Consider the following 26,556-nt stretch of genomic DNA (forward strand, 5'->3'; position numbering starts at 1 on the left):
TACATATTTTTTTAAAAAATTTCCAAAGGCAAATTTTTCAGTTTTAGGAAAACCCCTCTCCCTATCAAACTTCCTCTGTGAAATACCTCAACAGAGGAGAAATTTGAATACCTCTTTCGTTCTAGTATTAAATGGAGCTTGTTTTCTGGTTGCCCACTTGTTAAATACCACCCCACCCTTTAGGTCCTGGAATGCTGCTGCACTGCCAGATAATATCAGAATTCCTGTTTCAAGACAAAGCCCATGGCAGAGTCCTTCTGCCATCTGGTAGCTGCTCTAGCCTGTCACTTGGGACATGGCATTCAGTTCTGAGTAGGTCTCCCTGGCCAGGGTGTCAGAGTCGAATGTTACAGAATAAATATTTCTAGCTTTCAAAGCAGAAAGAGCTTACATTCTTCTGCTTGAAGGAGAAGTTACTATAGCACAGTCTAAGGCAGACCTGCACTGCCTCACTCAGGCAGCAAAGCTCATTTCACGTAAGTCATGAAAGAGTTACAAGCTTAGCAAGAATAAAAATGCTAAGAAGTTCTAAAAACCAGTAAATGGAAGAGAAGAACTGCTAAACTCACAAGCCGATGTGCTTCTGAGTGCTCTGATGTGGCTCAACTAAGAATTTTAGCCTTTATTTTGGAGCAAAGATATCTGGCCCTGCCAAAAAGAGACTAACTGAACTGTGACACCTCTAGAGCCTCAGAATGTGAAATAAGTACCTACTACTTTATTTTTTAAAATGTAATAAAACAAAACCTAATTTTCCTCTGAGTTCAGCAAACACCCAGTGACAGAGTTTCCTACACTGATAGCACTGTGACACATAAACTGAGTAAGTAAAGCAGCTACTCTACCTTAGCTCAGCAGCCACATGCTTACTCCTGGCCACAGGAAGCATTGTTTACATCTGAGGATGCATTAATTCAACTAAGTGCAAACAATACTATTACAGCTTTGGCTCATACTGTTTTAACAAGACCTATTTAGCCTAATTTGGGCAAGATTTGTAAGTACTACAAGCACTACGTTGCAAGAACATAGTTTTTTTTTCTTCCAAGGTGAAATGCATGCTCTCAGAATGAATCTTAAAGATTTAAGAGAATATGCTTCTGACAGCCTGAAGGAACACAAGTCAGAATATGCAAATCCCTTCTAGCTGCCTATCCAGTTATGCTGTCTGTTACCAAGCAGCACAATTCTATTTCAATGTGAATCACTAGGAAATCTTCAGCTTCCTAACTGACCTTAAGGTTATGACAGGGCCCAATCTCTCTTTCAGCTAGTGGGATGGCAAATAGCACCCTGGCAGAAACAACACTTTGCATGAAAACCACCATGACGACACCAGTTTGCCAACATATGCAGTCATTTGTTTCTACAAGAAGAGCACATGGCTAAGATGAGAAAGTATTTGTGTACAGAACCAGGTAGAAAATATGAATAGCTTGCCAAGCCAGTAAGCCCCAGTCTGCTATGTGAGACACCAAGCTGAGACTGACTGTGCTCCCTACTGTCCAGGAGTCATCCCAGCACCATCCCTCTGCTAAGCTGTTCAATTAACTAACCCAGCACAAAACTGTTTACCTCTTACTGACCCATTTCAGTATCCCACCCTTCACTGCCAGGGCTATCAACACCAGGTATGCTGGACCAATAGGTATCTGCTAGTAAATGATCTCTGGCTGCAAGTAAATGTCTCTCTCAAACACAAAGGATTGTTGTCTGGCCATGCTCATTCCAGGGGAATTCCTAGAGCCGTTGTACAAAGTCTGAAGGGAGACAATTTACACACACTGCCTATTCCCAGCCAGCATTAAAGCTCCTTGGACTATTACTTTCCCAGTGCTAAGTCCAAACCAGACAGGTCTGCCAAGTAGGGAAAAGTGAAGGTGACATCCACCACCACCCTTTCCCACCTCTGATTGTGCCACCTTACACAGAAACACACCTGTTCCTTCACATTCCTATGTATTTTCTATGCATTGCTTTGGTATTTTGATTCACTTTACCAAGTGTTGCAAAAAAGGAGAAAATAGGCTCTTTATCATCTAAAGTGTAGGTCTATTAAACTATTTAAACCTGACAAATCTTCTCAGTTTAGTACCCAATGAAGACAGACAGCACACTGAGTTTTTAATAAAATAATAAATGGGTGCTCCCAGACAGCTCTATAGGTAACCCTTCCTCATCAGGATACAGGTAATAGGTAATATGGGTAATCCTTCCTCATCAGGCAAGAAAGAGGATCATTTGCAGTGAAAAACGCATAAATACTTTTGAGTAGTTATAAAGAGCAGAATTATGAAGGGACAATTCCATACTACTGCCTTACAGAAAAGATGCAAGAAAAAATAATGGGTACTAATCATTCACATCAGTCCAAGTACAACTTTTCCCATAAATTTTTATCAATCTTTTACATGATATTTGGTTACTTGCAGTGCATAATTTCCTTTGATGGAGTTTTTCATTGCAAATTCCCTTAATCAAATGCAGTAATAATGGTCTTCTTAAACTGACCCACACAGCTCCTCAGAACCAAGACCACATCTTGCTAATTGCCACTTTACACACAGAGAACTGAAAGGAAAAGGCAAGTTTGAGAAATCACAAAAACATAACCTATAGCTGAAATGTGACATGACTCAAATGGCAGATAAAATCAAATATAGTACCCATATAATTTGAAGAATAATCTCTAAAGCGCGTTTAACAAAGAAAACACACACCCTTAGCTGCACAAACACAGTGTCAGTACTATGCTCTGGAAGACATTGATTTTTTACCTTTATTAGGGAAAAGCATAATGAATACTGAGTTTAATGTGGATTATCCCACACACAAGAGCTGTGATCCTCTTGGAAAAGTATCAGCTCCTGGTTTCTCACACCAGATTAAAACCAATTCTTACCAACAACACATTATTAAATAGAGAAAGTAATTTTGCGTATTTCCTTCTTTAAGTATCTTACAGAGATTGAAAACTCCTTGTTTTAATTTCAGACCACTACTGTACTTACCTAGGTCAATAAGAATTGCATGCTGTTGGGAAGTTAGTTGTTTTAGGAGTTCTTTATAAGGTGTGTCCTTTGGTTGTTGTTTATTTGGAAACTGATGTTTAAGATGGTATTGCTCAGCTAGAAACTTCCAGATCTCCCCACGGTGGTGACGTGGTACTCCTGAGCAGAGAAAGCAATTAAACCAGAATTTGTACTCCCACTGAGGGTTCTGCTACAGTTGAGCTAACAGGATTGAGGAACTGAAGATGCCACACAGATGCTACACAGGCAGACAGATCCCTACTGGCTACCTCCAGTGGACCATAGAAGTAGATGAAACTACAGTGCTTTTACTTCCTGAACCAGTAAGAGACATCAGCACCTTTAAGCGACTTAAAGCAGAAACAAATACTATGAAGTGCCTAAAGTTAATGTTTACATCCAGTCTGACAAGCACTAGAAGAGGCATCAAGAATTGCTATACTTGTTCCCGAAGAGTTATATGCTTATCTCCCATTTTCCCATGTAAAGTACACAATAAAGCACTGCAATAGAACTAATTCACACTTTTCACTAATATAGCATGGACTCTGATGTCATGAGTACATTTTAGGAAGGTGGGATACACACATACCAAAAATATAAGTAGGTACAAATGAGACATGATCTAGAGACTACAACACAAGGCAGATAATCAGGTAGCAAGTATTGTATTTCTAGTTTTGCTATCAGCTTGCTTAATGACTGGTACACATAAAAATGTTTTAAAGTTTGAATTTATTTCTCTTCAGAAAGGGCAGATACTACTTAACATTTCACATAAGTAATGACAGCCTTCATTTTTAAACTGTATGTAAAACTCTCAGAGTAAAATCAATTCACCACAAGACTATCACTCACTAGTAAACACAAGAAATCAATGCACTTTCCCTTGGGGAAGTGTTCTGCCTAATCTATAGTGCAGTGGAACCAGATATCACAGTTTGAAATAATTTACAGTTTGAAGTTTTTAGAACTGAGTTTTTTTGGTATATATGTAACATATGGAGGACAGTAACAATAGGAGAAATCAAGAATTATTCAAGCATACAAGTTACATAGAAAGATAACAAAACATATTAGGATTTGATATTGTTAGAAATCTATATTTACCCAGTCATTTTAAACGGGCAATTTGGTTTAACTTGTTTGTATAATTGCACATAGTCAGGTGCAATATTTAAAATCTTAAACTTCTGACAGTGGTTAAATCTTGATACTTCCTTTACATGTTGGAAAGCTTTGTAAAGAACTTTCAAAAGTTCCTTGGAGTAGCCATCTTCACTGGTCCATCTAGCACTAAGACCTTTGGGAACAACCATGGTAAATATAACATTGAGTAATAGCTCAGTTTCTTAGAACATTTAAAAAACATCCCTGGGTTATATTACTTTTGCTGCAGTGGAGATAGGGGTGGTTTCTCAGCCCTGAAGTTGTGAGGAAGACTATACGTAGCTGTTTGCAGGGACAAAGTGAACTCAGAGAAAAGGCAGTTCTGCAGAGATACTCATGTCTACTGTTTGTGCACAGACATAGCACACAGGCTGGAACAGAGAATTTCCAGAAAACAGTGCAGAGGTCTTCTTCAGTTATTCCCAGTCAATTATTGCCATCATGCAGGCCTTTTTTCTTCAATTGCAACTTCCAATTTATAAAATCAGATTGTAAAAATTGTAATACATTGAGGTACATCTCTGGTAAGTGCAGATTTTATTCAAAAATGTATGCTGTAGCTCCAGCGATACAACTGCAGCTACCACTGAAAGGGACTTGCATTTGCATAACCACGATGGTACCAAAGCTGGTACTTGTTCAGTCAGCAGCCTGATGAACAGCACTAGAGAGTATATGGTTATAAGGAGTGGTTAAGTGGCCACACTATTCCTTTTCAGATACAATTTACATGCATTTCAACAACTCAAAAACAAACTGTTTACCTTGTCCAACAGCAGAGTGTATTTTTTCCACATCAAATTTAATCTTTGACCTTCCAGGTGTACTCAACATTTTTTCCCAAATCAAAGTTACATCTTTTAAGCATGGTGTGATTTCTTCGTAGTCAAGTTTCAGGCGTCTGTTCTGCAAATTGTTTTCAGATGCTAAAAAGTGATATAAAGAACATAGCAGTTAATATTGTTTACTATTTGTAAAATGGATTAATTTAACTTACAACTCTCTCGTTCTATCCACCTGAAACATTTCATATCTAAGATTTCATGATTCTGCGGTGGACCTGTTTGTTTGATTTTTTGAAGATATTGTATGCAATATTACAGTAATTTCACGAATACAAGCCGCACCAATTTGACTAAGATTTTGCTCCTAAACCAGAAATGCGGCTAATAATCAGGAGCGGCTAATACAACCTCAGAAGTGCCTGCCAGAGTGCTGAGCCGAGCAGCTGCAAAGTCGGCATTTTGCGATTGTTACAAATCGCTACTTTGTTGCACCGCGGGTGGAGCCTGGCTCCGTGTAGGCAGAACGGGGGGCGGGGAGAGAGGCGGGAGAGCTCTCTTTCCTCCTCTGCCACAGCCCAGGGGAGAGACGGGGGGGCCCGGCGCCGCCATTGCCGCGGCCCGGGGAGGAGAGGGGGGACCCGGGCCGCCCCTACCGCGGCCGGGGGAGGGGGGGGGGGGGACCCGGGCCGCCCCTACCGCGGCCCGGGGAGGAGAGGGGGGACCCGGGCCGCCCCTACCGCGGCCCGGGGAGGGGGGGGAAGCCGGCGCCGCCATTGCTGCGGCCCGGGGAGGGGGGGGGGAAGCCGGCGCCGCCATTGCTGCGGTCCGGGGAGGGGGGGGGAAGCCGGCGCCGCCATTGCTGCGGTCCGGGGAGGGGGGGGGAAGCCGGCGCCGCCATTGCTGCGGTCCGGGGAGGGGGGGGGAAGCCCACGCCGCCATTGCTGCGGCCCAGGGAGGGGGGGGGAAGCGCGCGCCGCCATTGCTGTGGCCCGGGGAGCCGACGGGAGCCCCGCGCAGCCATTGCCGCGGCTCGGGGAGCCGACGGGGTGCTTTGTCCCCGCCCGCCGCCGCCGCGGCAGGAGCGGGGAAACTCCGTCCCTGCCCGCCGCCGCTGCCGTAGGAGCAGGGGAAGCTCCGTCCCTGCCTGCCACCGCGGGGCAGCGCCGACCCGGGGTGACCGAGCCCAGGGGCAGCGGCGGCCGGCCCCGAGCTGCAGCACCGTGCTGGACCACCTGGCCCCGTCAGCGGCCCCTAGCGGGCCGAGCCTGCACAGCCTTAGCTCAGCCAGTAAACCCCGCCCTCCCGCCGTTCTGTTAATAATTGCACGCGGGTCCTCGCTGCGAACGACAGAGCGGCTTATATTCGTGTGCGGCTTATCTATGGACAAAAACCAAAATATTTGCCAACACCCAGAGATGCGGCTTATAGTCAGTGCGGCTTGTATTCGTGAATTTACTGTAATTTTGTTTGGCCAGTTAAATTGAATTACCTACTCCTAATCAACTCCTAAATATGAAGAAACATGAGAGATGATGACTACTGAAATAAACATAAGATTTTCATAACAGGAATTTTCATTTTCCCAGCTCTTCAGTGCAGAAGACTTTCAGCAAATAAAAACACAAACGAAATTTAGTCATCTATTTGTTATGCATACATTCCTGTAATAGTAATGACAAAGTAAAAACAAAGCTGGGAAAGCATAAAAAAACTGTAGCAGAAATTAAAATGATTCTGTAGCTGAGTGTAATTCCACAGTTTAGAAGTAAAGTGAGAATTTCAAAGGGAGTTTTGGTAAAGCTTTCAATTTTTTTTTCCTGTGGGGGCTTTTTAGTACTATAATGTGCCTGGAAAACAGGATTTATTAATGTTAATCATGTAAACTAAATAATAAAGCATGTTTTATGACAGTGGATGGATTTGTGCAGGTAATAAGACTGAAAAAACAGAAGAAGAGAAAAAGAGGCATAGTTCATATGAGATACAATATGTCAATTGTCTATTCCTGAAAGGATGAAATGATCCAAGAAAATGCTATAAGGAAACCAAGATGAAGCTACAAAGACAGCACTAAGGAGAGACAAACAGTGGGAAATTTATGGAGAAATTAATAAAATGGGTTTCAATCTTTTAATTAGGTTGTAATGTGGCAGAGTACTCAATGCACCTAGTTCCAGCACAAGAGCAGCTCTCTACTTGCAAAAAAATGAGCAGAACAAAAGTTCAAAATACATAAAAGTCTGGAAAGGTTCTTTAGTATTAAACAAAAATTAAAAGGTAATTCTCATACAAATAACATGATTTGAAACTATGTTTATGAAATAGTGTATCATGAAGTGACCATGTTTTTTAATTAATTTGCCCCGATGTATTTACAGTACTTGGTTGTGATGATGCAATACTGTAATAGTAACAGAATACTCTTATTTTAAGGACGTTCTGCAATATGTCATTAAGCTTGCTGCTATTTTTGAGGATTTCACAGCATGAACTCATAGAATCACTCCTATCCATTTCAGTCTTGAGACAATCTATGTAAAAATGTTATGATATTATCTTTTGGTAATTTAACTCTCCATTATTTGTATTTTCAACTCCTTTATATAAATTTAATAAACAGATAAAGATTGCCCGACATTCACATTGCATAATGACACTATCAACATACTAAACTCAACTAGTTCTGAGAGCTGTATCTGCAATTAAGGTTCTTTTGAATATTAAACTCTGAGAGTCACAAAGAGTTATCTTGTCCTGCACTCCCACTGACAACACAAGCTTCTAGATTTTAAGAACTGGAAAGAAAAGAACTGATAAATCTGGGGACATGTACCTGTAGTTGCTTTCACATGTGAATGACTTTATTCAATGAGGTAATTAATGTGAGTTGTGAGGTTACCTACATGTTTGCAAGATTTGGACCTCAGAATATTTAATTTTTAATTCAGTGATTAGCTACAGATACATGAAATACATGCACTCATAGTTTTGTTATAGCTGTGAGTTCACACTGAAAGTACTTCAGTCTGTCTAAACTATTTGTTCACATTTTCTTCAGGTCCAAACCAACACATTTATAAATCAGAATATTAAAAACCTTAAAACACAGATGGTACTGTATGAATAGAACTAAAAGTTAATGCTTCATCTTCTGCAAATAAATGTTTTCAGGTGCTTGCCAACTTTTCAGACTTTTTTGCTTTATTAAATCTTCTTATGCTATATGCAAAAATGTGACATGTGAGGACTGAGGTGAGAATATGCCTTTATCAATAAGTTTATTAAGATACTGACACTACCCAATTCCCAATATTACACTTAAGCACTCCTAGTAAAGATGCTTTGCTCACTGCAGCCCAGTCACCTACTGTTTTCAACTATTGCCTCACCATCTGAGCTCTTTATGCAGTAGCTACCTAGGACAACTTCCTCACTCCACAGGGCAGACAGCACAGCTGGGCCTTTAGTTCTGTCAACATCTACCTCATTAATTCACTAACTAGCTTTTCAGACACGCTCATCTTAATGTATGTTTGATGGTTTTGCAATTTTTTCTTTTGGGCAGACAAAATGGGAGCATTTAGTTAAACTTGCTAAAATGTGTATGGATATTAACGGCCTGCACTTGGCAAAAATTTGACTTCAGGCTGTAGATTCAGATAATTTGAATACAAGAGAAATGTTCTAAAAAATCAGGAGTATAAATACAGAAAACAGAGAAAATGTATTTCTAAATGCCATTAAAAAGTTACAGGAGCTCTGTACAACAGCACTGCTCTACACTTGAAGAGACTGTATAAATAATTTCTCTAAATACCTCTTCTTCAGATCGTCTCAGCCTCTGGCCAAGGACACTGAATATCTGGTATCCACTGCCATATTTTATTTTACTGAATTAGCTAATACATTGCTGGGAACACGCATGTCACCTGTGGGATTCTTAGGAAACTCGGGTGTCAGGTGTTCTGCAGATAGGATTGAAACAGGAGAGTTGGGAGCAAACAGCCTACAAGTGGGCCAAGTGCTTTGGCAGGCCATATCCAATATCCAAGAGGTGTTTTGTCTTTTCAGCCACGTCTTAACCTGAGTTTAAAGAAAGATTTCATGTTTGGTGTACTGAACTTTTCATACAGTTGGGCCCTTTCTCTACACACTTCTTGCAAGTCAAACCTTCCTCAAGTTTAGATAATAAAAATAAATATTGCCATTTTCATGCCAGGTACCTCCCCTTTTGAGGGTTCAGGTGCTTACTCCCTTCCTGAACGTCTAAAATCACTCAGATAAAAATTTCTGTCCTCATCATTCATATCTTCAAAGGAGCAGCTCTCAAAGGCAATCACTTGTGAGTCTGCATACAGCTGTTCTCTATGTGTAAAAATTGCCACCAAAATAGATTTATTGCAGCTAAGTCATTCACAGAAAAATTTTGGTCAAGAACAATTTCAAATTACAGTTTCTCAAGTTCCTTCTCACCACCCATTGGACTGATGTAAGTCACTACCACTCTACAGAAACACTGCCTGCACAGTGTGGGTACTACTGCAGGAACCCATAGCTTCAAGTCCACAACAACCTATTTAAGAACTTCCTTTGAGCTCAAGACTGGCTAAAAACAATGATGCAATGACCAATACTTAGACAAGGACCTGTGGATGCAAATGTAGAAATAATTCAGTTCATGATACTGATCATGCTGAATTCCTTGTAAGAGCTCCTAGACACCAGCCTAAAAAACCCCAGCCATAGGAGAGTGTCCCTTCAGATCAAGCAAACAAATAATAAGGTAAAGTATAAAAAAATTATCATCCACTGTCACCTACACTAATCAGTGCCGAGGGAGAGGTTGCTAATCTGATTTACCTGTGTGTTCCTAGAATGTTTCATTAAGGTTTGGTGCAGTCCTCTACCAAGGCCACAGAGAAAACCAAAAAGTGAATTTGTATTGCAGTAGGGTGTAGTACTCAAGAAATTCACCAACCTTGTAACTTCTGGTTTTCTTTCTCCATTCTGAGGAGCAGTATCTGCTGGATAATGGCTTTCTTCCACAATTCACGAAGCTCATGGGGTGTCCGTTTCCTTTCCTCTTTCACTGGCCCAAAGGGGCCATCTTCACACACTGGCTCCAATGGGGATCTGGGTGGAAGATCTCCCAGTTCACAGTAATCTTTAAAAAAGAGAAGCTGTTTGTTAACTACTTGGATGTGAAGAACAGGTGAATGAAGGGACACAATTTGAAAGATTGGACATATATAGATACACACATCTACATATATACACTCTAACTCATGTATCCATCTATATCTAGATAGATAGATAGACAGAGAGATAGATAATAGGTAGCAATACCAAGCAAGGTTTTCCAAATGATGGTTTCAAGCAGACTTAAAAGCTGCTTCAGAATAAGAATCATACAGGCTAAAGCTTAGAATATTTTTTTCTATAACCTGTTAAAAACATTGCACCACACACCAAGACCACATCTTGCTAATTACAACCTTACACACAGAGAACTGAAAGGAAAAGGCAAGTTTGAGAAATCACAAAAACATAACCTACAACTGAAATGTGGCATGACTCAAATAGCAGACAAAATCAAATATAGCACCCATATAATTTGAAGAATAATCTCTAAAGCATGTTTAACAAAGAAAACACACGCCCTTAGCTGCACAAACACACCACCACCTAAGGCCATACAATGGGATGATTACCAGTTCTTAAAGTAAATAGGTGGAGAGAGAGACAGGCACTTAAGACATGCTTGTCTCCACTTTTCATTTTTAACCATATCAGAACCTTCTGCAGTTTTTATTTTGTCTTCAGCTGGCCTACCACAAAATATATAATTTTGTCAAGCATGCAAGGCAATTCAAAGGCTGAAAACATTACAAAAGAAAGTGAACATTAAATAAATCTCAGGCAAATTGAAATATCATTTTTTTTAGGGAAAGGGTATATAACAGTTTTAAATCAAGTAATCAATGTAAGAAGCACAAGCTGTTATACTTTATTTTCTTAATACCTGCTGTAGTATCAGTTAATTTTATTGTTTTATACAGCTTCTCTGGAGGCTCAGTCTTTGACACAACCTGTATCTAGAAGAAAAATGACTTAATTCACCAACTTTAAAACGAATGGTCAAAACAACCCATCTCTGCCTACCAAATCTCAAATGGAAGGCCATCCCAACAGCACTTCTTGACCCAAGCAGAATGGCAATGAAATGGCTCCCTGAGCTATACATGCAGGACAGTGCTTTAAAGTTATTGCAACAAAATCCATTCACACACTCGCCAGTCAATGAGAAGTACATCTGTGTGTGCCTTTTTGACCTGCTCCTGCAGAAGCAGCATTCCTGAAGCAATTGTTCTGATGGCAGCTTAGTGGTCCACTTCTTTATCATTGCCTAGCATGGTGGTAAAGACTTTGAATTAAACACACATCTCATCTCATCTCATCTCATCTCATCTCATCTCATCATCTCATCTCACCTCATCTCTTCAAAATGAACAAAATAGGAAGGCTTTCCCCCCTTTCCCCGCTTTAAGTTCTGCTCAGACTGTCACTCTGACTCATGCAGTTCATATGCAACTATTCTTTCCTTGTTTGTTTGAAGCCACTCACACAACTGAGCTCAGATGACTAAGATTGGAAATGTTCACAGCTGTTCACTTCTGCTTTTCTAAGTCTTGCCATCGTCAAACTTCTCCTCTCGAAGAGTCAGAGAGAAACAGAGTGGCTCCAAATACCACTCGTTTCTTTATACAATATTTATTTGCTTGTCACCACAAAGTCTAGGGCTAAAATATACATATTAAAAAGAGTACAACATTTTCAGCTAGCAGAACAATTTACAGTAATTTCACGACTATAAGGCGCACCGGGTTATAAGGCACACTTCCGGGTGTCGGCAAATTTCTAAACTTTTGCCCATATATAAAGGCGCACTGGACTATAAGGGGCACTTTTTTTTTTGCAGCAAGGATCCGCCCCCAGCTCCCCCCGCGTGGTTGCTGGCCGCGGTCCCGCCTCCACCCGGTTGCCACGGCACCACAGCCCTGCAGGTACCCAGAAGCCCCGGCCCTGCCTCCACCCGGCAGCCGCGGCAGCCCCGGCTCCACCTTCACCTGGCAGCCCTGGCCCCGCAGGCATCCGGTAGCCCCGCCTGCCCTCTTCCACCCTGCAGCCGCGGCCCTGTTAGCTCCCACCACAGCTCGCAGCTTGCACTTCCGGGTTGGCAAATTTCCGAATTTTGTCCATATATAAGGCGCACCGGACTATAAGGCACACTTCCGGGTTTGGGCCAAAATTTTAGTCAAAAGGGTGTAAACCTTTACAGCCTTGCACTCTGGATATAGATGTGGATACCCACACTTCTGGTATCTACAGCATTTCAAAGAACAATGAACATCATGAGAATGAGAATTAGGCAAAGGTCAAATATTTGACACTTTAATGGCAATCACCATTTTTTGCAAAGCAAAAAAAAAGAAAACTGATGGGTGCAGTCAGAAATACAGATGGTTATGAGAAGCATCAACAGAATGAAGAGACTGCATTATATTCATTAAAAGATCCATGAAACATTAATCCCTTTTCTTTTCTGGTAAATGGTAAGACTTCAATGGGCTAAGATGATAAGAAATATAGGCAAATGTCAGCACATAGAGAAGATACTCAATAATTTTCATCTTGTATTGAGCATGAAAGGAAAATTATTTTTATTTGATTGCTGGTTTTGATGCAATTGTCGGTTTTAATGCACATGCACTACGTCAACGATGTTGTGTAGATTTTTATGTAGAATTTCTAAATATAGTGGCTTTGATCCCAATTTTCCTTAGTACATATTAAGAAATATTTAAAAGGAAATGCTCTTAAGGATAATGCTGGTAGAATTCACTTCATTTGCTTGAATAAAATAATAAAGAAATAAAAAGACAATCTTCAAGAGAAGTGGTTAATTTCTTCTAAGGCTGCATACAATAATGACACCATAAGAAAGAGGAATCAACAGAAGTGGTCACATACACCAATGCAAAATAGTAAAAGTGATCCAGACAGGAAACCCCTTATCTACTGTACACTGTCTGCAGTCTATTAATATCTTACATTCAGGTTCCATTCTCATAGCATCCAATATGGAATGTAGGCAGATCTTAGGGGAAACAAGTCTCCTCTACACATCCTCCCAATGGTTTACATGTCTCTCAGAATCAGATGTGTATTCTGATTTTATGTATGCATATATGCACTAATATGACAGAAAATAATAGACTATGTCCAGATACAGTTTATGGCCACCTAGTTGCTAAAAGAGCCCTAGACCCAAAAAAACCCAGGCTGCCAAAATACATCCAAGAAAATGGATTAAACACATTGCATTCCTAAAGCAAAAATGAACACGTTCAACATCTAGACTTTTCCTGTTTTTGATGTACACATCCCGCTTTCTCAGGACAAATTTTAGGGACTGGTCTTCAAGCACCAACTTCACAAAATTTATCAGAGACATTACCCACTTGTTGCTCTCCAGTGATCAAACTGTGGCAACATCTGAACTGCTGCAAAGCGTTAATTACTGAAGACCGTGGTCCTGCTTCCATTTAGGCTGAAAATCTCTCATCTGTTATTGACTAATCTGATAAAACCAGTATTCATTAAAAGAAATAATGCTTAAGGCTATAAAAGAAACCCAAAAGGTTACAAAATTCTGTAAGCTGAACAATTATGATTATCAACCCTACCTCTAATGCTTCTGTGAAGAATCCTAGGATTGATTTTGCCTTCCAAACTGCAGCTGCTTTTCAATTTTCTCTTCTGCTTCTCATCACTTGAGGACATTTAACAGAAAGTCTAAAGTCTACTCTGATAAAGTGCAACACATTCAAAAACTGCCTTCCTTCTCGTCTGCATGCTGGCATGAGGCAAGATTTACAGAACGCAAAATGAACCTGTTTAACTGCTCAGGTAGCCTATCAGAAGTTTGCAGAGTTGCATCAGCTGTTAGAGGAGGGAGGAAGGTGGAAAGTGAAGGTATTCCTTCAAAGCAAAATAAAAAACTCAGGTATTAGTCAGCACTAACCCATGTCCATGAACATACAAGGTGATAGAGAGACATACCACCCAGGTTCCAAGATCCAGAATAGACAAGAGCAGAAATACTGAGTACTGCATTGTTACGCACCAGGGATCTGGAGGATAGCAGAGAAAGATCAACAATAGAGCGATCCAAGTGCATGTAACTGGGAGCTCACATTCCGCTGAACCAAACTGCCATGGAGAGCCTTCAGAACTTTTATGAGATTAGTAGGTGCACTTGAACAGGATCTGAATGCTTCAGCACACACTGAAAGACTGCTTCCCTGTTCATCTGCCAACTTAGTCAGCTTTTGTTGACTCCTATTCCACGTTTGACCTGACCCTAACTCCTTGCAAATATATTGCTTCCTTTGCTTCCATATAAAAGTCTACCTTATACATGTTACTCCTACAAACCTATCCCACTTCTATTCTCTAATTTGGCAAGGATTTAGCAAGTTGACTCAATAACTATTAGTATATTTGATCAATGGTAATTTTGTGGTAATTTTCCATTTGAGATTCATACTTCGCCTACCCTTCAGAACTATTCTTCTGCACAATGGAATTTTACAAGTGTGTGGGTCAAACCCAAGGATTCCCTGAGAAACTGCACTTCACTGGGAAAACCACCGTCTTTCCTAGGTCTGTGAGAACTTCCTCAAGGTACTGAATTGCAGATGACACTCCACATGAACCAAATGGAAATGTTGCTCAAATATTCTAGAGTATCCACATGTACCTCAAAAGCACTCCTCTTATGCTTCCACCACTTATAATACCCAACAAAGGACAAGGCCAGCAGTAACAATGGACTGAGATGGAATTTGTACAGCTCATCTATTCATTTATTCTCAGCTGTTGGCTTCACATGGCAGTGCTTCAACCCTAAGGTGCAGAGTATCCCTACACCGCAAAAGGATCAACAAATACATTACAAAAAACTCTTACATGACACAAAAAACAAAGTACAAAAGATTAAGAAGGAAGGATCAGGGACCACACTAAACAAAGTCTGTACATGGAAAGATAGTGAATGACCTCAGACAATACCTGATCAGAAATCATATGAACAGGGATATTTCATTTGTAAATCACTAAGAAAAAAATAGTTTATCAAACATTTTCCTAATCAATCCACCTTAGTATTAAACAAGGTTTAAGTGACAAACCAACCTAAAAACCTAAATTTAAAAAACATTCTTTCTGAAGCACTTAGTCTAACCAACCTGATTTTCCATTCAGGTAGTACATCTTCTTTCACACAAGGTACAGAAAAAAAGAGGAATGCAAACTTCTATAACCAATATAACATTCCTATTATTTTACCCAGCTGCCTGATATTTAACTTCAGAACCAGATGTGGCAAAATGACCAGATGCCTTCTGTAATCAGAAAGCTTCAGATACAGAATCACATTCTTCTAATCAGACATACAAAGCAATGGCTGAATCAGGAATTCTTGAAAAATTGTGTATTTCAACACTCCAGATTAAAATCAGCTCTGAAAGATGCTTTGGACTTTGCTTTTATTTTAAAGCCAAGACTTCCTAAAAGGTACTCACTACCTCCAAATTAATCTAATTTGCTAATATTATCAGTCTCTGAGAAAGGAATGCCCTGACATTTTAATGGCCACAGAGGCCATCAAATGTTAATCGTGTACAGTAATTTCACGATTACAAGCCACACCGTTTTGACTAAAATTTTGCTCCCACCCCGGAAATGCGGCTTACACTCAGAAGCTGCTAATATGTGAATAATTTTCTGACATTTCCAACCTTGGAAGTGCAAACCGAGGTTCCGAGTCGAGCACCTGCCTGTAAAACCCGGCTTTACGCGATTGTTACAAATTGGTTACTCGAGGTGGGGAGCTCCCTCCTTCAGGCAGCACAGCTGGGGGCAGAGACGGGGAGCTCCCTCCTGCTAGCCCTGCGGCTCAAGGGGAGGTAGGGGGCTCCCGTCCCCGCCTGCCGCCACCGCCGTGGGTGCCAGCAGGCTCCATCCCCTCCTGCCGCCGCCATCGTGGGTGCTGGGGGGCTCCGTGCCCCCCTGCCACCGCGGCGCAGTGCCAGGCTGGGGCGAGCGAGCCCAGTGGCAGCGGTGGCTGGCCCCGAGCAGCCCCGCCGAGTGGCAGTGCCGAGCTGGGCCACCTGGCCCCGTCGGCAGCCCCGAGCCCTCACGGCCCGAGCCGAGCCAGTAAACCCGGCCATGCAGCGATTCTGTTAGTATTTGGCAACTTTGTTGCATGCGGGTCCTCGCTGTGAACGACAGAGCGGCTTATAATTGGGTGCGGCTTGTGTATGGACAAAGAACGAAATGTTTGCCAACACCCGGAGATGCGGCTTATAGTCAGTGTGGCTTGTAATCGTGAAATTACTGTACTTAGTGGTCGTAGCCAAACTTCTGTGTGGCAAATGAAGATTGAGCACATATTTGCTCTGAAAGAAGTAGAACTGAGTAATCAATTATAATCAACTGGCTTTCATTAATAATAACTGTGTTGCTAAAAGAGTATTGGCAAACATATTACAAATAATTTACACCCCATAAACACTCTAAGCACAGATTGCTAAAGCAACAGTTAATAGCATTTGCAATGCTACTACAAAATAATTTTTTTTTAAATTGCTTAAATAATCAAGAGATATAGCCCACTCCTATAGATAGGTAGGTGTTAACTACAGCTGGTTTCCAGAATAACAGCTCTTCAAACTTTTCTTCAGCACTTAGGATATAACAGTTTTGGATTTGCTACCTCTATCTGACAGAGGCTGAAACCAAATTAATTTTAATTAATTAATAAAGTTCATTTTCCTGTACAGAGATACTTGTTCTTTCTAAACCATTTTTTATTGCAACTCAAGCTCTAAAATAAAATGTAGTTGATTTTTTTATCTGAATTTATTCACTGAATACTGCTAAATGATACAAGCATCTCATTGTTCTAAATTTCAACTCCTTTCACTGTTAACAGGTAACTTCATCACACATTGCCCACGTTAAAACAAATCACCCATTCTTCAACCTAAAACTGACACAGTTGTTACAAAAATCTTGTTGTCTACTTCCAACACACCTCCCCCAGAAAGAAAGCTTCAACAATCACCACTACTTTCCCACCACTTCTTTCAAAACCTATTCACACCCCCCTTAAATCCAGCAATTGACCTGACTGTGCTGGGAGTTTCTGACAATCTGCAAAACAATTCTTCTACTATGATTAATTCTGAACAGTCAAAATGTGAAAACTGTAGTGAAAATCGTCCACTGCACAGAGATTTGTAGATGCTGAATAAATGTAAGTTAGTATCTTGCTGCAGTGCAAGGTAAACTTTCATCATCAATCTACACAGGTTTAAGGATGTCCTGCTCCTGATCAGAGTAAGGGCACTCACCCTCACCTTCCAGACACCTGTCCCTGCCTGCTCTATTGCTTGTGTAATACTGTGAATGGGACTAGAAAACTGCCTCAACTGAAAATTAGGGCTTTTGAGTGTGTCCATATTTCATCTGGTTTAAAACAATCACTGAGTTGTTGCTCTCTTCACCTTTTTATAGAGAACTAAAGAGTCCTAGACCACTCACATAGCCAAAAAAATGTGGCTCTTGAGTGATGTTACAGAAATATAGACGTCTGCCTGCAAGTAGGGTGGGGAGGTATAAAGGTAAAAATTAAATAACTGAGGAAACACATTTATCACTTAGAATGTTTAAGACAGTGAGTAGGAGAGACAGAGCTTGAGAAAAAGAATAACAAAAACATTCTTTCAAAATAAATATAGCATTGCAAGAGATCAAACTGTGATCCATTTTGTAAGGAGACCCTGCTTCCATTTTTCTGTCTCTCCACTTTGCAGGATTCAACACCCATTACAGTCCCACAAATGAACAACAAAAGCAAAACTCCGTGGATGAGACACTGCATCTGAAGGTGCCAGAGAGAGAAACGCTGCCCCCTGGTGCTCCCCACCACACACAGTATCACAACCAATTCAGGAGAAGCAGATAACAGGAGGAGTTGAGGCTGGGGAATTCAAACTGCAGTTCCATTTGCTACAGTGGAACTAGCATAACTGAACACTTCATCCTCCAACTACCAGCTGTAAAGTATTAGAAGTCTTTACAGATCATTTCACCCATGTAGAAAATCCTTTCTAGGTCTTCAAACTGGAGATCAGCCTTATCTTCAGCCTCACCAGGGATCACCTGGCTGTCCTGTCAGGCAGCAAATTGCACAATAGTTCTCTGATGCGCTTAAATGTAAAGTTATGTACAGAAGCAGGAAAAAATACTGGGGGAAGGGGAAAGTGGAAGCACTGACAAACAGGAAGTGGCTGGAAAAGGGCATGTACATGGGGCTTTGTTCCCACAACAACCGAAAGGAATGGTTCCTCTACAAGGCTTTGTGTTGTCTCAGAGCGCTTGCCTTTCTGACCATGGCAAGGCAGGAATCTCAACCAGCAAGAAAAAATGGCTTTCCAGCATATTTATTTGCAGTATTTTTCATCTACTGATTTAGGACTGAATACCCTCCTTTGTGTATAGTAAATCCTTTCAAGTAATGGTTTCTGCAGAACAAACTGCATTCTCCCTGGTAATTCATGATGCAATCCCCAAAGCACAGCCAGCAACCATTTTGCTCCACCTGAGCTACAGAAAATGAAGTTTTTGCTCAAACTATTTATGAGCACTTCCCAGAGAATTAAAGGATTCAGAGTGCAGGAAGTGGGATTCAGAAGTGTGACTCAGCGCTGTTTAAGCTGTTCAAGCTTCAAGTGGAAACTCAGGATATCAGACTTCTATCAAGTTCTGTACCTCGAAAGAGTAAGATCAAAATTTCAGCAAAAGCTATGTACCAGTTGTCTGGGGTTTCTTTTTTTTTTTTTAAACTTTTAGTAAATACACCTTCATATTGTGCTGTGTTAACCACACAGAGAACAGCAATGAACATGATGCATCTTGAGATTCAGCTCATGACTTGCCTATACAAACGTACCCACAAATGTCAGAGCGTTAAGTTTTTCTCTGAGTATAAAGCTTAAAGCTGTTTCTACTCTCATGACAACTTGTACATTCTTATGTGCAATTTACTCATTAAACCCAGAGAAACCACAGCCAGAGCAGTTTCATTTTGCTGATAATGCCTGCACACATGTGGTCAAAGCAATGCAGAGTTCAGGCGCCCTGGTGGATTTTTACCTTTAATACAAAGTTTAGTAAAGCAGCATAGGCTAAACTTGAAAAACTGTTATCATTTCTGATAACAGAGGTCTGGGTATCTTGGCTGACTGACTTACTAACTTTTAAACACACCCCATTCCCAGCTTTTTTCCTTACTTCTCTCCTGCAGATCACCCTGTAGAGTAGGGTGCTGACCATGGCAGCCAAAGGGAGAAACTTCAGTGGATGTTTCTAGATGTTTATAGATGCAGTGGAGTCTGTGTCTACAAAGGGAAACCCATAAATCACAGATGTTCCCTTATTTTCCTCCCTTCATGCTTGCTTTTGCAGAACACGACAAAGCATGTTAGCTTTAAAACCTTCTTTGCCCTCTGACCAATTTGGCTAAAATTTATGTTTTGGTGATACATCAGCTGTTAGTACAAATAAAAGGAAATCAGTCTAAAAAGAGAGAGAAAGACTTAAAAAAAGACAGAATATGAAAGAAAAACAAGATGATGTATGACAAGTAGTCACATTTACTTTGGAACTAGAGGGGTTTGTTAGTTAACTGTGGTGGTAAGTCCAGTGTAAGACCAGTTGTTCAGCAGCTCTCTTTAAGGCTACAGAGACTGGATAACAAGTGAGTATCCTCCAAGCCAGAAATGTTCCAGGAGATGCATAAAAGTCCAAATAGAAAAAAACAGTATTTACTTTAAATAATTTTAAAAAGTTGCTGACTCTGAGTTTTCTTCTGTTCATAAACTGAGTATGTACAGTGAAACAAAGAAGAAAATGAATGAAGAAAAAAGGCCAAATATTTTAAATTGCTGCTCCTATTAATAGCACATCCTGTTTTCCATTTTGGCTGCACTTGTTTCCCAAACTATTCTGCTTACCCAGCTGTAGGTTGTTAAGATTGTATCTTCAGCTATTATGTCTCAGAGGAAATGCTTGGGTAGGCAATTTAGGTGGATTTTATTTTCCTATTTAATATGGGAAAGTTTTGTGGCTTTTGAAAACAAGTAAGACTATTTCCAGTCACAATGAGATGCATCAAATCTGTAAAAATAGAAGTTTCATATAAAAGTCCTTCACATGCCTTTAAGTATAGCAGAGCCCTTGACATGTATCTTCACACAACATGCTCCTGAGATAACTTCACTTTGAAGTACACTACATTTGAGAGGAATCTGTGCCATATGCAGCTTACCTTACTGTCAGACAAATTACATTGCAAGCAGTGCATTAATGATAGAAACACTTCTGTTATGTGCCTACTCCAGCGTCTCACTTTAAAATGCAAGAAAAACATCTCAGTGACATTAGGACGGTTACTTTTTACTACATTTATTATAAGGTACTGTTCCTTTCTGTCTCCTTATACTTTTTCTCATTTCTCATACAATGGCCTTAGAGGTAAGTCAGAAGTTATAGCTTCCAAAGCTCATGCTGTGAAATTCAAATTTTAGTGAGCCAGAGGATTTTCTCAGGCATTCTTGGCCCAGCATGTCCTTGTACTAGCAGGCTTACATAAAATGAATGCACAAAATGATGCACATGCATATTTACGCACAGGGTTTTCTTCTAGTCTCTGATTCTTCAGCTCTACAAATTTCACAAAGTAATTATGGGAACAGTGGATAATTATGACTCAAATGGCAAATGTCACAGACTGGAGCAGAATACAGGAGGACAAAGTATGCACTACAGAACTCAGCTGAGATCATAACAGAAATGTAATTCCTGCTGGTACACCTGGATTTTCCTAGTCTTTAGTTCTATACTCCAATAAGGAAAGATGAAATAGAAGCATCCTCTTTTTTTCAGCGCAATACTTGGTGATGCATTTTTCCCCCAAAACTCATTAAAACAGTACACATAATTTCTTTGGCTAGTTAACATGAGACAATAGGAACAATTAACATATGAAGTTGTAAAGTAAAAACTCAACAGCTAATGAAAAGTAGATAGTAAACTGCAATGACACAGAACACCAGGCAAATCTATGCCCTTGGTAGACACAATGATTCACACTTCACACACAAAATACAGGAATAAGCTCACAGAGGCAAATAAACCCAGACATTACCATCATATCTGCTGGGAGAATCACATGCTTTCTGAGGGGTGGCCACTCGCAGGAATATCTGCTGCCTCCAGGAATGCCTTCGAGTCCTGACAGGGCTATCCACATCAAGGGCCTGTTGGCCGTGCTTGGAGTCGTAGTCACTAAAACGGCAGAACACAGAACAGTTTGTGAGCAGGTCACCTGGGTCTGCCACAAACTGTGACACAGCCTGCAGCGAACACATGGCCACTGCCTTGGGAGTGCAGTGTGCAGGGCACATGCTGGGGCAAGCTCTCAGTGTTAGGAAGGTGAAACTTGCTTTGTGGCAGAGGCTTGCACATAGCTGCAAACAGCACTGAGGTTCACAAACAGGGGCTGGCAGCTCTGTACAGTATACTCTTTACAGTTTTAATTAATTTTCAGTTTTATTTGCAGCAGTGTATTAATAAGAAGACATTAAAGATACATACACAATAATGTAGCTTTACCATTACGCTATTTACATGACATCCACAAAACTTAGCAATTATTCACAGCAGACACAAAGACTTGCTGATGCCTTTTATCAGTACTCATCAAGGAGTTTTACAAACACCAACTAAACTTCCAACTTTCTGTGCACTGGGTATGTAATATACTCCCTCCCAACACAGACTGAGAGAAAACTTTTAACCTTTCTGTCAGCAAGACTACCTCTGAAATATGTAACAAACATGGGAACAGAATCCAAAAAACTTGGGTATTACTCCTTTGATGTCATCCACACATGCCATAGAGGCTTTTCTTCAGAACATAAAATGAAATAGTAACAATGCTGTTTTCCTATTAAAAATCCCACTAATAACTTCAATCTGTTAGAACTCTAAACTATTCACTGTTTAAATGTTCTAAACTTTATTCCAGCCATTAGCTAGATGGCTACAAAAATCTTTGCAGAAGCTGAAAAGGATAAAAGAAATTCAGATAGCTCTGGCAACAACAGGGAGAAGCATTTTACAGGTCATTCTCTCCTTCCAGTTTGAAGACAGGGACACTGCTTAGGATAAATCATATATTCTCTTAACTGAAAACTCTCCTATGTCAGGAATAATCACAGAAGTACAGTAATTTCAAGATTATAAGCCGCACCATTTTGATTAAAATTTTGGTCCCAACCCGGAAGTGCGGCTTACACTCAGAAGCGGCTAATATGTGAACAAAGTTCAGAAATTTCCCAACCCAGAAGTGTGAGCCATGGTGCCAAGCCGAGCACCTGCCAGTAAAATCTGCAACCGCGCGACTGTTACAAATTGGTTACTCTGTTGCATGGAGTGGGGAGCAGGCTCCTGCTGGCACCGCGGGGCAGCGTCGGGCCAGGGCAAGTGAGCCCGGTGGCGGTGGCAGCGGCGGCAGCGGCGGCCAGCCAGGCAGCTCTGCCGAGCGGCGGCAACAGCGTGGCTCCGCCGAGTGGCGGCGGCAGCACTGGCAGCACAGCTCCGCTGAGTGGTGGCGGTGGTGGCAGCGCCGCCCGGCCGGCCCTGAGAGGCCCTGCCAAGCAGCAGCGTCGAGCCAAGCCCACCCAGCCCTGAGCCAAGCCAGTAAACCCCACGATCCTGCGATTCTGTTACTAACTGGCAACTTTGTGAAAGTTGCACGCGGATCCTCACTGCGAACAAAAGTGCGACTTATAATCAGGTGCGGTTTATATATGGAGGAAGAACGAAACGTTGCTGACACCCAGAAGTGCGGCTTACAATCAGGTGTGGCTTATAATAGTGAAATTACTAGACATAGATGGAAGTTGCATGACCATTGCAACATCAAAAATGGCTAAGATCTGCAATCCTAAGGGGAGAGTAATGTGGGATAGCTTCATCCTTTCGACAGCAATTACATGCAGAATACACGCAGGTGAATTGTTGCACATATCAGGTTTTGCAAGTGCAAGAAGCATTTAAAATATTTCAGACAAAGAAATCTTTGAAAATACAGTTTTACCTTCAGGCTTTAAGAGAGAACCCTACCTTGTTGTGCTCCTAAAGTCAGAAGTGTTATTTTCATCTACAGGAGCCAGAAATTTTAAGAAATTTGGCACAGAAGAGGAAGAATGAAGCTTTTTCCTTAAGGCAGTACGGTAGGAGATGCTGAGCGTGCAGTTGGGAAAAGTATAGTTTAGAACAAAGAAGTATAAATCCACAGAATAAAAATAATACACATTCCTAAGTTTCAAACAAAAGGCAGCTAAATCCTGAAGGTCTGAATATCAAGGAAACCAAAGTCAAAACCAAAACTGCTAACAAAGTCCTAGTTTGAGATACATACTTGTTTGGGCAAACTAAAATGTTCCAATGTACATAAATGTACTTCCAGTAAAGTTATTATTCTTTGCTATATCCCAAGATTTTTAGTGCATGTTTCAAATAAATGTCTTTAATCTAATAAGATCCAATGCCAACTTCATCACATTTTCTTAAATATCAGTTTCAACAACTGACTAAATTTGGAGGAAAAGGTTAGGAAAAGTTGACACTGATAATCACTGGCAAATGAAAAATAAGACTTTGGCAAAAACTATTTTGTAAAGCATTAACAGGGTTTTATTCAGACAAACTTGGAACTTTTAAGTTAAAAGCTAAGCCTTCTGACTGATCATTCAGGTTCTATTTATGCAACAGACAGGAGTACTAATCAAATTTCATCAACAGTCTTCTGGTCAACACAATTATTTTAAAATAAATTCTTTAATTTAAAAGGATTATTTATCTTTTAAAATAACAAATCTGAAAGATACTCAGAAGAAGGTTAATAGAACAAAGTAAGAACAAGTCAGATAATGAAAGGTTTTTGCATGGAGTGAAAATATAGAAAACTTCTTGGCTGATGATACTAGAGACCTTTTCTCAGACACAAAATCACATGAGTAGGAGAATTTACTCCTGAAAAAGTACATTTAAGAAAGAATTGTTTCTGATAAACCATAATGTTCTATCTGGATGTCATTTAGTAATGTTTCCTGAAGATATGAATGGAAGTGGGGAGGGGAGGACACGGGGTGGAATACTCTGGGATAATCACTAGCATTAAGTGAAGCAGGTTCTTTAGTAGCTGGCACTAAGATAAAGAAGATATGGCTGTAGCATGGTGTGTCCTGCAAACAGGGTTCACTTACAAATACACTGTAAATCCATTACAATTACAGGGTAATTCCACTTACAGATTTGGGAAGTTTGACTGTATTGATTTAAACTCACTAACCCATTTGACATCCCTATCAATTTCCATTTTCAGTCTTGTTACTTAGATGTTCAATATGGCATATCCTTAAGAAACACGGAAAGGAAAGGTGTAGTTGCAAGTGTGTGTACAGAATCATTACCAAATCACATGGAAATTTTTGCTTTGAGAATTTAGCCTTCAGGATTCAAGTAAGTCTTACTAAATTAAAGAATGAACAGGATTCTGCAGACTCATTTCCTGCCCTGAGCTATGTCATACTTCTGAGGTAAAGCTGAATTAAGAGATGCTAGTTAGTACTCAGCAAATATAATTGAAGAAACTAGTAAAACAGCATCCTCAGTTGAATATTTTCTCAGGTTTAGGAAATCAGCACTTTAGGGAAACTTTCACACAAGAGAACAAAAACAAAAAATAAACAGCAGCAGCAATAAAAATTGCTTGCCAATGGCCATTGACTGTTGAGAGTGCTTCTGAGGACATTTGGTCTCATTAGCCTTTTGAGTTAAAATAAGCAGTTTTAGCTCAAGGGGTTAAGAAGGAGTTTCACAGTTTATGATTTTTAGGGGGCCACTTAGTTTCAGGTTCTCAGGGAAACAAAGTGTTCTTCAATGCTCTCTTTCTATATTTTGATTCTAAGAAAGCATGGAGAAGTATAATTTCATACTGCTGCAAGTAACCAAGACAAACGATGGGTTGATGGGTTGGGGTTTTTGTTTGTTTGTTCTTGGGTTTTTGTTTTATTAGGAGTGGGTATGGTGGTGGGCTTGTATGTGGTGGGCTTTTTCCTTATCAGCTCTCCATATTGCTGCTGTTTCTTGCCCCATGTATTTAACTTGGTCACCTGCCTTTAATGTCAGGCACAAAAGAATAGTATGTTTGTGTTACCATGAACAAAGGACAGAACCAAATCCTCAGGAAGGACAAAGTGAGCTTTCAGGTTCTTGGCAACTTATCCCTCACACAATTTAAGGAGTGCTGCTGTCTGCTGCATAACAACAAATTGCTTTGGAACAACTGTCTCAAAAGAAAGAGCCAGTGTCTGAAAAAATCTGATTGATTAAAACAATATATTATGTAAGTACCAGCTCTACATTCAGTAGCGGAGCAGTTAAAGAGCTCCCTCTCCCATAAATATCTACCTCCTCTGGTCTATACTAAATAATTTTAATTATTTTTGCTATAGAGTTTCATATTTATGACATAACCCTACCCCAAACTATTTACAGGTACTAGCTCACCTTTTTTGTGCAAAATGCCCACTTGGTTCTCCACTTGAATTATGCCTTAGATATTTTAAAAAGTTGGGTGAAGAAGCCGAGGGATTAAGACGCGCTAGAGTAGGAGAACGTGCAAGTTGACCAGAAGAACTTTTAGATTTGCCGACAGATTCGTTCACACCATATAGTGCGGATTCCAACCAGAGCGATGGAGTTGAGGTAGCACAGAGAACAAAACAGAAAGAAAGGAAAAGAGGGGAAAAAAAAAAATGAAATCCCTTTTCTAATCTTTGAAAGGGAGCTGGCATATGTAAATGAGACATCTCCTACATTTTTCACAGTTAATGCAGTAACTGTAAGAACATGAACTTTCTTTAACCCAATCAGTCAAGTCCCAAATTCACGTTTATAGGCTTCAGCAAGGCATTTCAGAATATGATTAATTATAACTCACCAAAAATTGGCATCAACACCCCCATTTCTTTTTCCTTATATGTGCTTCCCCTTGATTTCTATGATAAAGTCAGGTATATGATCAAGGGCTCCAATGGATGAGAAGTGAAATGCTATAGGACGAACTAAATTTAGTTCTACTTTGAAAACCATTTTTGAATGAGGTATGCTGTTCAAGAACACTTCTAAAACAGGATTTGTTGAAAGTCTGTAACTCACATGGTTTTTGAGAACTTTAAAGTATACTCATCACGTAAGTTTTCCATTTCCTCTGTACATTTGCTATATAATGGAAGCAATAGGGATTACTTTTGGATTACTTTTGGATTTGAGTGATGAAGCAAGCACACTCAGGTCCTACTAAAAAT

General features: G+C 40.4%; 1 protein-coding gene across 1 annotated transcript in view; it reads right to left on the reverse strand.

The window, feature by feature from the left end:
* The window catches only part of TBC1D1 (TBC1 domain family member 1), a 99,724-nt gene that overhangs the window by 15,211 nt on the left and 57,957 nt on the right, over positions 1-26,556 (reverse strand). The window contains 6 exon segments of the mRNA XM_033060353.2: positions 3,012-3,170; positions 4,967-5,128; positions 9,966-10,151; positions 21,324-21,463; positions 23,306-23,425; positions 25,757-25,885. Coding sequence (XP_032916244.1) covers positions 3,012-3,170; positions 4,967-5,128; positions 9,966-10,151; positions 21,324-21,463; positions 23,306-23,425; positions 25,757-25,885 — 896 coding nt within the window.

The sequence above is a fragment of the Catharus ustulatus genome, chromosome 5, assembly GCF_009819885.2.
Source record: "Catharus ustulatus isolate bCatUst1 chromosome 5, bCatUst1.pri.v2, whole genome shotgun sequence".
Taxonomy (NCBI): domain Eukaryota; kingdom Metazoa; phylum Chordata; class Aves; order Passeriformes; family Turdidae; genus Catharus; species Catharus ustulatus.